The sequence below is a fragment of the Accipiter gentilis genome, chromosome 7 (assembly GCF_929443795.1).
Source record: "Accipiter gentilis chromosome 7, bAccGen1.1, whole genome shotgun sequence".
In the NCBI taxonomy this organism is placed as follows: domain Eukaryota; kingdom Metazoa; phylum Chordata; class Aves; order Accipitriformes; family Accipitridae; genus Astur; species Astur gentilis.
Window position 1 is genome coordinate 24,839,122 of NC_064886.1, and position 14,780 is coordinate 24,853,901.

A 14,780-nucleotide genomic window follows, 5' to 3' on the forward strand; every position below is an offset into this window, starting at 1 on the left:
GTCCAGTACTAGATGCAAGAAGGAAAGAGTGGGGTAGCACCCTATTTCCCTCCTGTTAATTCCACATGGGTTGTGTAATATGCAGAGTTCCTTGATTTGATTCTCTGGGCCTGTGCATTCTGCTCCATATAGCAATTTCAAATTAGAGTATTTTGAGCCTAGGGTTTCAAAGGCTACACAAGGAGAGTAATGGCGTGGGTTAAAGGATAGTGTGAAATCCAGTTAGAAAAATACAAATTCCATTTTGAGATTTTTCTTGGGATGATGCACATAGCTGCAAACAGTATGGAGAAAAAAGGTTCAAGGAGATATTTCCAAATATCAGATACCTGACCAACACGCAACTTACCATTTTCTTATAAAGAACTGTATTTATCATTAGGAACTTCTGTAATATATTACCAGTACCAAACAGAGGCCACCTTGCACTAAGCATGCATGGGATTTTTAGAGCAAGAACTACACTGAAGTCTGACAATTTTATAGCCTTTCCTAAATTATCCTAAACTATATATATATATCTCAAAGAAACTATATCTGATTTTTTTCATTTGTATTTACTATGCTTATGGTCTCAGTCTCTTCTGGTGAGGCAGGTTGCATGCTTCATATAAGTGGAATAGAAATGCTGTTTCTTAGATCAAGTGACCAAATTTCTAGAGTTTGTAGGTTTTAATTATGTAGTCTAATGGTGGACTACCTTTTTTTCATGCTAGTGACCATCTTTCTAGTTTTCATTTATAAAAGAATGTTAAACCATTTTGGTCAATTTAACATAATTTGCTTTATTTTCTTAATGTCTTGAATAATGAACTCAAAAGATAGGCTGTAAGAAGGTAAATTATATTCACTTTTCCCCTATAAATCAAGATTGTAATGTCTGTCTTGCCTTTTAGAAAATTGAGGAAATGTATAGCTATAACAAAACTGCCCAGTGTCCCTACCCAGTGTGATACCGTTCCCATGGGTTTTAAAATATATTGGTACCCAGTAATTAAGTTGTTATGTTCCATGTTTAGCACTTCCAGCTGGAAAAAAATCTGTGCATTGTGATGGCTGAAAGATGCATTACCTGCATTACCTACAGATTCATTCTGACTGTTATGTTTGTAGGCTTCAGTAGGAAGGTATTGGGGCCATTTCACCAAGAAATCTTAAGCTACTTGAAGGTTAGACAGACAGTCAATTTAGCTTTCTCTAGCTAGCTTGCTAGAACTCTCTCTTTGTAAAATTTAGATGTGCAAAACCTAAGGATGCTCGGTGCAGCATTTTTCTGTTCTGCTTGAGTCATCTTGTTTGAAGTGCTGCAGGATATAGTCCCATACAAGCTTCTCTATAGAATGGTGTTTAAAGATAATTAATACATGCTTGGTAGGTGCTTTCTGATGAATTGGGGCCAGAAGCTTTTATATTTAAAAAAAAAAAAAAAAAAAAAGTGGACCTGAAGGCTGTCATAGAAGCCTACCCAGTGTATCTTTGGAATACCAGTACTGCTTTAAGAATGCACAGCTTTAATGTAATTAATAGTCTCCTAAAATCACAGTGAGCTTAAATTTCCATATTATTCATTGTGACCTTTTGATTTACAAATATGCATAGGAGAAGATCCCAATAAAAAACTGTAGTTTAGTTCTGAATCTAACCTTTACTCAAAGCAACCAAATTCACACTTTGTGATTTTTTTTCCCCAAATTAATGAAGCACTTTTTTTCCCCATCAGGCAGCTCACAAGGTATATTTAATACACCTCTTCAGTGTTTCACATAGTTAAATACTATGTAGTTACCTATTAGTTTTTCTAAGGTGTCATTCCGCAATTCAGGTATCTTGGTATCCTCCAATGAAAAATAAATTCTTGCTAACACAATCTCTTGTACCTGGCCAGTTTATTTTCCCATCAGCATGATTTGTGTTTAATACACATAGATGCTGGGGAGGGGCAGGGAGGACACTGCCTAAGAGTTCAGTGTTCCCTAAGAAAAGCTGCTTTCTTTAAATCCTGCTAAAGTAAAGGAACAGAAGATGATCACAGCCACAATTAGCTTCTCTTTCGCAACTGAAATGTATTATACAAAATATAACCAATGCCATTGAGGAGAAACAAGAATTAAAAATTAAATTGGAGTGTCTTCTATTCATCCTGACAACATCAGGCATAGTAATGGGTATCTTGCTCTTGGTACCTATTGTATATTCTAGGAAGCAACATACTAGCATTCTTTCCATGATGAAATAATTATCAACACTTACCAGTAAAAAAGCAGGGCTAACAAATTTCCAGCACAATCTCCAGTAGAGACCTGGCTTGAAGCCCATCATTTGTTGGATATCTTCACTGAATCTGTCCACACCTGGAAGGGATGTAAACATCAGACTGCTGTAAATCTGAACTGATGAGATGCTGGCATACCCAAACCCATCTGCTCTTTCAGAAAGCAGACATGAATGACTTCCAAATCAGAAGACACATAAGATAACAACATTGATCTCTCTTCAATGACTAGATGTGTCTTTGACATCACTGTATCCAAGACTTAAATGCCTGTGAGCTCTTAAGGCCTGTTGCAAATAGCATTACCATTGAAAAATGGGATTTCACAAATATCTAGAATTAAGTTGTGAATGGGACACACTATTTTTAATATTGTAACCTAATTACTCAACACTATTGTGAGTACACTGAAGGAAAACCCAGACCCTTACTCACACAAACTGCTTACTGATAATGAGGTAGATTCATATGATTCTTAATTTATCAAAGGAGGCTTACTTGTTCCACTTAATGGCATACTTTACTTATCTTTCAGTGTTTCACTGAACACCATGGAATGTTCATTATATCTGTGACAAATGTCATTTCATCTTTTTTCACCTTTCCAAGTAACTAAGGAGATGATGCTTCTCTTCAGCATAAATATATACAAAACTACATCAGCTATAAACAGGTGGCCTTTTTTAGAATATCCTGTGTGTTTTTGAAAATTATAATACCAAATACAATTTTCTAAAATTGTTACCTCTGTATGCATCTAAATATCTAGTAAGGTAACTGTGGTAGATACCTTAGAAGATACATGATCTCTTCATGTGAGTAAAAACCATGAGTAGTCAGAAATTTTATCTCCTGCAGTAATTAAGACAGTAGAGGATAACATGAAAATCATTAAATTAAGAGATAGATCAAAGATAAGTATGGCTATTTGTACCAGGAATATAGAATATGGATTTAGAAACATGGATGGCTTCATTGATTGATTATTATCAAAACCTTGATAGCAACATACAATATTTCAGTATAAGACTTTGGATTAACATGCAAGAAATAATTTACAAGATTTCTATTGTCAGGAAAACTTTATAGTGGTATTCCATTCAAAATGACTCAAATGTTAGCTACCTGCAGTGGGATTCACTGCACTACAGTACAGAGAAATAGAGGCACTAGAACAAAGTGTTTGGCAAGTGACGTCATGGCCAGAAGGGAGGAAAGCTGCAAATACCCAGTTCTCAGTTTTTAATATCCCTTGAATCCATCTAGTCTGAGCTTTTGCGTGTGTATGTTGTTACATGTGTGTGTACTTAGTACTTATGTCAGTTGAAGTATTAATAGATATAAAAACAGTGTAAATAGTTGCAGTAGAAATCTCTCCCCACAGCCAATGTGGAAAGGAAGATCCTCTGACCTTGTTGACTCCCCTGCAGAAACACTATCTAGACCGTAACTTCAAAATCAGAATATGTCATGTTGCACAGGCCAAGGTGAAAACAAAAAAATCTGCTGTCCTGGGTTCCTCAGGACATACCAAATTAACAGTGAATAAGGAAGAAATGGCATTTCAGTCAGTGCCTTTTAATTCCTTACGGGTTTTACACATTTAAGTGTTACGAATTCTGTGTCTGAATACCTCAGGAAGCATTGCACAAGTACAGTGTGCTCCTGTGAGTGGCACTAACCTGATCTAGCTAAACATTTTGAATCGTCTACAAGGGTATCAAGCTGTCTGTATGTGAGAAACGTATATTTTTTACTCTAGTAGTATTTATTGATGTCAACTCACATACTTTGGACTTCTGGAAATAGTCTAGTCTTCAGTGGGACATTTTCCATCTTCAGTATTTATTAGAACACTTTTTTGCATTAAGTAATGTACTATAATTTACTATGCAAAGGAAACATTCATTTTATAGTGACTATAAAATGTCCATTTGACTAGTAGCTTCTTCCCAGTTTTTTTTTATTGTTTCTATTCTGGTTGGACTTAACCAGTATGAGGTATCTTGCAAAAGTTTAGTCTAAGCCCATGTTATTTTCCACACTGTATTTTAGAATAGGATGACTATCACTGATAGAAAAGTGGGAAAAATACATCCTTCTCAGTTTTCTTTAAAAAGAAAACAATCTCTGACTTTATGCCTTAGAGACATTGGCTCACAGAGAAGTAGTTCTCTTTAGTGCAACCTGTCATGTCAGACTACTAGTTTGTAATTTATTATACTTGATGTGTTCAGGAAGTTTACTTTTAATCCTGAACCCTATTAGGTAAAGAGCAGAAATGCAGCCTTTGCCGTGAACATTTGTTTGTTAGAGGAGATGTATAGTTTACCATAATTGTTTCTTTTCATGTGGATCAGTACAGTAGGATTTATTTAGTGTATTTAATGTAAATAATTATGACAGCTTTAGGTAGTCCTTTACATGCAGCTAGGATGTAACATATTTGCAAGGTCTGGAAATTCAAGTATAGACTTCTCTTTGATTTCCAGCCCCCAATATTATGTACAGGTGAAGAAAAGTAGCCGAAAGGATCTGCAAATGCTCTTTAAATTTAATCTAATTCTATTTGCAGTGCCTTCTGTGAACTTTAAAGTGACTGAATTTCAACTGCTATGAATACTGAGTGAAATTTATCATGGTGCAGAAGGTCAAAGACAAGGAATAGGTATCTCCACAAATTTTATTCATAGGCTTCCAGACAGACATACCCAGAGCTCAAATAGTGCCTGATGTTCAATTTCTACTGAAAATGGGGGATAAGCAGGCCATGCTCTCGGACTGCTTTTTCAACAGCATGCTTTTTCAGCACTATATGTCTTCAAATAACTAGTCTAAGAATCAACCTGTAAAAGTAGAACATAGCTATAGCTACAGATGATGGTACCTGTACGGTTTGGTTTTTTCCAGTTCTTGAAAGTATTTACCCATTTTTTTTGTGATTCTGTAGGATAAACCAAAACTGTGGGTGTCTCGTTTAGTTACAGGAGGGAACTGGTGTACCACAAACAAAACTCCATGTTACTTGCTAGACACCTGGTGTTGAATAAAGAAATAATCTCCTTGCTTTTCCAGTGAAAAACGAGTAAGAGAGACTTACAATTTATCCTCAGGTCCTGGTTAAACACACTGAACCCAAAGAGAATTTCAGTGTAATTTCTGAACTAATAAACACTGCAGCTGCCTGAGAATGTCACCACGGTAATGGTCTATTAAATGGCATAGAAAATTTGGCCCATTCTCTATAGACATAATATTGTGTTGTCAAGGGAATTAAATCAATATGCAAAAAAGAACAGAATAGGAAGAAAGTGAAAAGTAGATTTGGCTATAAATGCAAGTTACCCTCCTCACATTGGTGCAACCTTCTTCCAAGGGACAGATATCAGAGTTCAGATAGAATGAAAGTCTGCATGTTACCAGTACCTCCTGCCCCTGCTGCCTGCTAGAGCTTTGTAAATCATTTTGCTGTATAAACTCAGCCAGTGGCTTCAGAACCAGTCACTTGCAGAGAAACCCTTGAGCAGGTCCTGGCCCTGAGGTGAAACTGCTTAGTGGCCATAGCTGAAATAATTTGTGGGCATGTTTCCAAAAAGTGATGTCATAGCTCCAACAATCATTTGGATCCCTACAAGCAATCTTTGTATGTGTTTTTTTCCCTTACTATCTTGTTTAACTCTGTAATGTATAGTATTCTTTATATACTTAGAATATAGGGGTTTTTTAATTTGGAAAGTAAAAATTAGTAATAATGCCTTTAATGGCATACATATGATTTAAATGAATCCAAGAAATCAAATGACTACACTGAAATAATGTAGTAGTAAGAAAAAAGGTATATTGAATCAATCTTGAAGTTATTTTGCACTTAATTACCTTTCTCTGTGAATGTTATTTCACAGTTTTTTCTCCCATACTGAGTTTTACCTGTGTGGTCATGCGTAGCAGTGTATGAGCTCACACAGTTTGTATGCAAATGAAGAGTTGTAGTGAAACGGCTTCACCAATCCATCTGATATTTTGGCCCTTGGGAATTACAGTAAATCACAGAACCATCAAATTATTCCTTTTGGAGGAGTTCTTGGAAGGTCTCTAGTTCAGTTAGTCTCTTGCTCAAATCAAGGTCAGCACAATTCAGAACAGATTTCTCATGGCTTTGTCCAGTTGGGTCTTGAAAACCTCCAAGAACAGATTCAGCAAGCAGTCTCTGCGGAAACTGTTCCAATGTGTAATTATCTTTATATAGAAAAATTATTTTCTTCCTTTCAATTTGATCATGGTCTGCTGTCCTCCCATTGCGCACCTCAGTGAAAAGCCTGATTCTCTCTCTTGATAACTTCCTTGTAGGTGTTGGAAGGCTGCTATCAGGTCCTTCCTAAGCCTCCTCCAGGCTAAATAAGCTCAGTTCTCTCAGATTTTCTTCACTGGGCATGTGCTCCTCCAGCTCCTGAACATCTTGGTGGCCCACCACTGGACTCTCAGCAGTTTAACACCACCTTGTTTTACTGAGGGTCAAAAACAGGACACAGTATTCCAGGTGCAGTCTAACAAGTGCCAAGTAAAAGAGAGGAATCATTTCCCATAATCTCCTGGTTATGCTTCTGTTACAGCTCAGTACACTGTTGGCCTTCATATTCTGGCAGGTCACTCTTCTGACTCATTTAGCCTGCTGACCACATCCCTGAGCAGCTCATCTTTGAGTGCAAGTAGCAAATCCAGAAGAGTGTCACTTCTGGTTTGCCCACCTAGCATCTATCCTGAGAAGCTGCTCCTGATACCTTCATCTGAAAGAACCAGGGTCTGATCTAGACACTTCTTCAAGTTGCCTAAAGAAGGCTTCTTGCACTTCCTGACCCTGATCACATGCTCAGTAAAAACATTCCCCGCAATGTCGCCCTTGCTGGCCTCTGCCCTGACCCACAAGCACTCAGCCATCCAGTTCACTACATTTGAGTTGCTCCTCCGCACATAAAGATGACACCTACCCCCTGCCTCTGTCCTAATGGGCATGTATCTACCACATGCAGAACCCCAGGCATACAAGCCCTCATCCAGGAGAAGATGAGGAAAGACATTGTTTTTTCACACAGTTCAGCAATCATTGGCATTGGGAACATGAGAAAGAAGAGATAAAAAGAATATAAAAGCCATTGTGAGGCATTCATTTGCAAATCCTACAGAGCACAGAACAAGGTATCTGTTGATTAGCCATGTAGCAAAGTAACAACAACCGACCCTTTTTGCTCCTGAGTTTCCTTTCTAACTCTGGAGCAGTATTGCTATTTGGTGGTGGTGACCCTCACCCAGTGGCAGTAAGGGAGTAAGCCATACCAGTACCATTCTCAAGGAAGGGCAGCTGCGCTAGTGTAAAAGCAAGCAGAACAGTAGGAAGCATTTCCCCACCATGGCAGTGGAGTAAGCTCTCCAGGTTGGTTTGCCCCATTTGTATTTCCATTCCATGGAAATGTGTGCATTCATACTTTGTCTCTCATGCCAGGCACACATCCATACAAAAGCATCTGTGAGCAAAGATGAGTACCAGCAGTCAGTACTTGGTTAATTTCTTTCCCTTTTGCAAAATCAAACAGTTGAGCTTAGATTTTTTTCAAACAAATGCACCTTTTGGTCTGAAATTTCAGGCTAAGGCATCTTTTTTGAAAATTATTTGAGTAAATGAAAGCAATGAGATTACAGTTGAGGGTCAAGGTCATTGCTAGCTCATACTGAGCTTATTCTAGTCATTCAGGGAGATGTTCACAGTAAAATCTGACTGAGAGAGATTTTCCTGCAAGTGAAAGCAAAGAGCAGTTTTGTGTCGGCAGGAGAGGTGTCTGGCTTTTATAGCAGAGGGGTCAATCAGGGTTGCACAAGAGGAAAAATGGTAACAAGCTAGCAGTCATAACTAAAATACATCTGTATAGTAAAACAAACTGTCTGTCTCTTCTCTTACACATACAGTTGGCCTTTGCCAGAAGCAGCTTCACAGTGAGCGGTCATAGGTATAATTTGAACTAAATTTCCATGTTCTTGGTCTGTGCCAAAATGTCAATGCTTGCCTTCAGGCTGGCTTAATATTCATCTGGGTCATTAAGGCAACTGGGGTCTATCAGAAAAAAAGAGGTAGACAAGACCATGCCAGATTTAATCAGTTTAAATAGCACCTGGGGCTGTAATAAGTACTTTATAAAGCAACAGGTCATGCTGTGTCAGTAAAAACATCTGTCAGCTGCTTAAGATAAGTGAATAGATATTTTCCTGGTTATGGGGAGGCAGGAGGGAGAAAGGAAAGGATGATGAAGGACAGAAGGTGCAACAAATAAACAAAATTTGACTAACCTTGACTTAGTCTGTGAACCACATACAAAGCCTAGCTATTGTAAAGTGCAGTAAGTCCTATTTTAATAGTAGCAGAGAATAACTTGCCCTTACTAACTGAAGAATATTTTTATGCCTCTGCTTCCAAGCTAAACTATTATAACTCTTCTGCTTTCAGCTCTTTTATAGGGATTAAAGGCACTTGTCTGTGAAATCTAATGCCTCCACTGTTTTGAGAGAGAAAAGCATATGAGCTCCTAGCTCAAATAAGGCTAGGGAAGTTATTTAATGAGCTGGGCGCATGATCTGAGACCTGACTTGAATTGTGAGCCATATTTTTTTCAGGGTACTCTAGCACATCACTGCACTCTGGTTGGCACACAGTGATTCCATCCTAGTGCCAGAGATCAACTGAACACTCCTAAAGCCTGCCATATTGGGGATAAAACAGATTACTGCCCCCTTTTTGTGGCATAAATTAGTATAAAATACTCAAAATAGTATTGTTTCTGGTATCTAGGACGTTGGGTATTCCATACCATGCTATGAAATAAGATAAATTTTAAGCCACTAGTGTTTTACAGTTAGGTGGAATATTGTCTCAAACAAAAGGGACTAATGTAGGAATTATTTTAGTTCTCTAAAGACAAACTACCTTTATTTGTATTGCATGGTGGGAGCTTGAGATTGGCCCTGGGGAATTCATGGAAAGGAGGAACAGGTGAGTCTGTATTTAGGCTAATCTACTTGCTTTGAAAGTATCAGGTATAAACCTCCTACTGCAAGTCATTAGCTATGTTAAGAGCTGCAAAATACTGGCAAAAGTAGTAACATTTCCATCCCACTGTAGTCTCCTTCACAAGGCAGTTTTCTTTGGCTTTGTGCAGGGTTTCAAAGCTTGGCCCACTGAACGTCTGCATTCCTGTCACTATTCATAAATCAGATGAAAATCGCTGCATGAAACCTGGCTTGTCATGGTTTCATGTATACAAGGCTATGCTGTTTTCCCTTAAAAAAATGTGTAAGGCTGTCATGAGCACTTGGAATTTTAAAAAGATTTTGCAGGTGCAAAATGGTGTGCTTACCATAAAACCAGGAAACTCCAATTGCCTCCATTAGAACAGCAAACAATATCGAAGTCCCAGCTGCAAATGTGTCCAGAAGTGTGAGGACATAAATTCCACCCTAGCATTAGGGAATTAAAAGATGCAACAAAACAAAGTTAAAAATCAAATAATCTCAGTAGTTTAGTATCTAGTTAACAGAAATCTGCTTTACTTGAAACATTATCTTAACCCAAGTATTTGAATATGGAGCCGATGCTGCAGACACGGGTTCATATTTGCACACAAAATAGTGGAATCAGACTTGCAACTTTCTGAAGAGGCTTCCTTTCACCTATGTCCTTGCTTAACTGGGAAACAGAAGCCTCAGCTTAGCATGATTAATGCGTGCTCTTGGCACTCAGTGTTCAGTGAAAGTCAAAGGCACTGGCTGTTCGGGAAAATGCTCGGCAGCTTGTAAGACAGGGCCTGTCTACAGCAGTTAACGAAGATCTTCCTAAATTATAGGCAGGAATGGAGCGCTACAAGCGTTTCCACAAGCCATTATAACTCAGTTTGTTCCTAAGGCCAATTATTCTGTAGTACAGTGAATCTGCAGACTTACACTGATGTCTCCTTTTCCTAGACTGCCTGCATCTGTCTCTTCCAATCTTCCTGCAAAGGGAGCAGTTGCATGTTAAGTCTCTGTTACCAGCCCAGCATGGAAGCAGCTTTGCCCAGTTTAGTTTCTTGGCTGTGGTATTAGCAAGCCTTTGCTTAGGGGAGAGGGCAAACCAGATCATCTTCCTTCACAACAGCACATTTCTGTTCTTCAGTGGCTCATGACTGAGAACTATAAATGAATTTACTAAAGTCTTGTTTCACTGATTATTTTGTTTTCTTTAGCTGCAGTTTGGCTACTTTTTGCCTCATTTTACAATGTGGTATGACTTTGTGTAAATTACTGCTCATTTTATTTAGTTTGGGCTAATGAGGAATGGAAGACCATGGTATGTTTACTCGTTTCAAAATGAACCTGAATTAAGTGTTTCAGGACATTCTACACATGTAAACAACTGAAACATTTGCAGTTGCAGTAGAGTTGTGTTAAAATCTTTTTTTACAACCCAGCTTAATCTGGCTATGCCTGTTCAGAAGGGGAGGATCAAAGGAATTATTCTCCATGTTTTTACTAATGGTATAAATAGCACTTGTACTCTTTAGATCTCTAGGTGATTTTAATCTCTGCAATCAATCAGTGTTCTTTTTTCTTATAAAAAGATGGTTTTCTGAAACAGCTGTGCATATTTAAAAAAACAGAGAGAACAGTATTTAGGCCTTGTCTAGGTTTTTAATTCTGTGGGGACTTGTCTGGAAACTGAATGAACTTTGGTTATCGTGTGGAAAGAAAATGTTCTTTATTGAATGACATTTGGGTTTGACCTCTTGTTTTTGCTCTACACCTGCTCTAAATGAATGCCTCTGCTATCAAACTTAGTAAACTGAATGTCAAATACAGTTTTGTAAGAAACGTGTTTTGAAAATACAGCTTTAAAATCTCAGAGGACAAAATCAAACAAATTAATGTGATGGTATCATAAGGGTTTTTCTTTGTATTTTGTACACATTAAAAATGTTCTTCTTCAGTTATGAGAACCAATACATTTGGACAAGTCTGGGCAGTTTTGTGCATTCCAGCTGGTGGGGTGAACTTAAGTATAAACAGGTGCCATTATTTAAAAGCTAGACCTATGTTGTTATCTGGAACTGCTTTAGCTCACTTGAAGGCAGTGGAATTGCACCCACTGGCACCTCTTCAGGTTCTTAACCATTGAGTTTCTTCTGATCTTGTACTGCAGGAAATTTTATTTCAGTTGAAACTTTGAATAAGGAAGGAGTATTTCAATTCTTTAGGTAACAATAGAGATAGCATGGTATTAAAAGGATAGGTATTTTAAATGGTATATCTAGCGTCTCAAATGTTTTCCAGTTTGAAATAACTAGAGTAAAAATATTGGGGTATTCTTTTAGTGTAAAAAGAGTTTTGTTATTTATAAACCTATGCCATTTCAGTAATCTTAAAAATAGATCTGGAAACCATTTCTAGGGAAGGAGAGAGGTTCAACCCATCTATTTTCATGGTGGCTACCTCAAGTTTCAGTTGTTTTCTGACACTTTTGGCATCTTTACTTACAGGGCTTTTTGCTTTTTTGTCAAAAAAAAAAAAAAAAGTTAGTTCTCTCCAACCTAGAACACTGTGATTCTCATCCTTTAATTAATTGTTAAAAGCCTGGTGAGGCAAATCATTCAGGATGATGGTAGTGATAAATACAGGTTACTAGATGTTCAGGGTAAGTTATCTGTGTGCTTTTTATAGTATTAAGAGTAAGAGGTAAGATTTAGGTATATGAAGGAACATTAAGAAACACATGGTGGGGAGGAGATCATTATTCTAAACTCCTTTCACAAGAAGTGAATGCTTCTTATGTGCTTCAGGAAGAGAATAGCCAGATAAGGGTCTGGTCACTTGAAATTCTTAGTTCCTCACACAGGAATAAGCACTCAACACAGTCCCATTTAATGTGATTTAAAAGAAAACCCAAAACAAACCACACAAACCCAAACAAAACCAACAGCAGCACAGATGGCTCTTTAGAACAAAGACCTGTAGGTTCTGTTGATAGCTAATGATCTTGTGCAAAAAAAGCAGAGAAACTTCATGTAGATAAGACTAAAAGTAATGTTCTGACCATAAAGTTGCTTAAGAATTAAAATTTATAACAAAAATAGTCACCTGAGCATATTCATATTTCTATCTGATGTTAACTGCATTTTTAAGGTAGCTTGTTGATGGAAACTTTTGTTGTACTTACATTGGTGATGCAAAAAAGGGCAAGTAGGAAAGTGCCAAAAGAAACACCAAAGGTGAAGAGCTTCCTATGCTGCTTCAGAATTTGGAAATCATCTGCCAAGCCAGTGATGACAGCCTCCATTCCACCCATCTGAGGAAGGGAAGACAAGAGCTCTGGTTAAATGCTACTGACTGTTGTAAATACAGATTGAATAATGTAAAGCAGCTTGTATAATTAATTCCCAACCACTGTATGATTTCTGACATTTCAGCTGTAAATCACTGGCCTTCTGAGGTATAATTTATTTTCTCAAGGTAGAGAAGCGAGTCAGGGAACTGGACGTCAAGTGCCATGGCTGTTGGCTTGATAGCCATATCCTCTGCAGAGACTCTTTGCTGACTCATCAGGATAGTAAGTAGACAGTACTTTGGGAAAAATAGTACATATTTTAGTATACTTTGGGGAAAAAGCTGGTAGCTTAAGTAACCAAACTCCTTAAGAGATTACTAATATAAAGACAGACACAGCAAGTACCTAGGGGAAATGTACTGAACAAAGATTTGGTTTAGCCATTGATTAACCAAATCCAGTTCGACAAAAATCTTTACAGATCTGGGAGAATCACTACATAGGAAGCTTGATGTAATTTTTTTTGTTGACAACATGAAAGAATTTTACTTCGTTTCCTAGAAGTTAATGCTGAACATTAGCCATTGTTTTGCAATATAGGAAAGGTACTTCCCAAGTTTTCATTGAAATTGCTGAGTTATGTAGGTGGTTATGAATTTTAATTTCTTTCCAGCAATGAAAGCATTCTGCACCCCCTCCACCAAGAAGTTGTGAAAACGAATTCCAGTCTCCTCTCATAATAAATAAATTTATCTAATATTTTGGGGAGGCTGGATTCTATGCTTCTTCTGATGCTGAAAGATCATGGCAAGACTTGGAGTGCTTGGTGCAATACAGTAGTTGGTTAGTAGTTGCTGACATAGTCTGTCCCTTTCCTATAAGAATTTGATGAAACCAGCATCTCTGGCTGAAATCAGTAGCAGAGAATTATCTCTCTAGAATTTGAATGATTCCTGTCTACAGCCAAATTGCTGCGGGCAGTGGACCTATTTTTTTAAAGGTAGCTAATATTCACAAGTAAAATGTCCCAAAACCTAGTGTAGGCTTGTATTTCCTAGTGTCTGGGGGGGGCATCGGTAAGTGCCCTGCAGTTAAGATGGGTTAATATTTGATGTTCTCAGAAGTTGTTACCGTGTTGGCACTTAAATTGTCATGGAGAAGTTGAAAATGGAGAAAACATGGATTATTTTGGCTAAGGACCACTTCTTAATGTATCATGATTTATTCCCCATGTTAATTCCCTATGCCAAGCTAGATACCTACTCCAAACATTTGTTCCATTTTCTGTCCTTTTCATTGTTGCTTGCTTAACCTTGCATGATCAGATTTCTCTTTGCTTAAATATTTTGGCAGTTCCATTTTTGTACAGATGTCTGTATTTCTGTGCCAGTGCAGGCTTATATGCATGAATAAAAGTAATCATATATAATTATTCCTCTTTAGCTTTGGGGTTATTTGATTTTTAGCTTTAAAAATTTTTATTTTCCCTTCAGGGGCTTGATCAGTCAAATGTGGGGGGAGAGTTGAGAAGGCCACCATAAAAAATACTGTATGACCTGAGTTTTCTTAGGTAAATGATGAAGAATCCTGAACAAAACATGAACAAGCAAATCCCTCCCCTTTTAGAAAGAAAGAGCAAAACTTGGTGACATAGTTCATAGTATTTTAATTAGCTCCACAAGAAAGAGCTTTCTCCACTTGTTAGATCAGTGTGTTCTGCAGTCTAAAGCCCTGTGTTTTTGTCACTTAAATGTTTCTTTACATCGCTTAAATTTACTGCTGTTGCAAAGGTAACTGCTTTCGATCTAAACACTTCTGAGTAGGTATTTTCTTCTTCTTCTTAATTCTGCCCTGTACCTACTGGTCATTAATGCCCTTCTGCAGTGCTACACCCTTCCTTACCATCCTTCATGTTTGCTTACAGTTGAAAAATGGCCAAGCTGCTAACCCAGATATAATCTTGCCTCAAACATTTGAGTAAGGATCCAGATCTTAGTGTATAGACAAACTTCATGGAACCTGAGCTGGAATCCAAAAATCGAAGCACTTTGGAAACATTTAGACCTGAATCTGACCTTTGCTGCCCTGATCTTACTCCATAAGATCTCATTCAGCTATTTGCCAACGATAATCAAAGCTTCCGGCTGCAGCCTCATTTTTCTTAGTTTT

At 37.7% G+C, this 14,780-nt stretch overlaps 1 protein-coding gene across 1 annotated transcript in view; it reads right to left on the bottom strand.

Moving 5' to 3' along the window:
• The window catches only part of SLC6A2 (solute carrier family 6 member 2), a 72,941-nt gene that overhangs the window by 5,127 nt on the left and 53,034 nt on the right, over positions 1–14,780 (bottom strand). The window contains exons 10-12 of the mRNA XM_049805407.1: positions 12,504–12,632; positions 9,673–9,772; positions 2,251–2,351 (exon numbers count right to left, since the gene is read on the bottom strand). Coding sequence (XP_049661364.1) covers positions 2,251–2,351; positions 9,673–9,772; positions 12,504–12,632 — 330 coding nt within the window. The remainder of the gene's footprint in view (positions 1–2,250; positions 2,352–9,672; positions 9,773–12,503; positions 12,633–14,780) is intronic.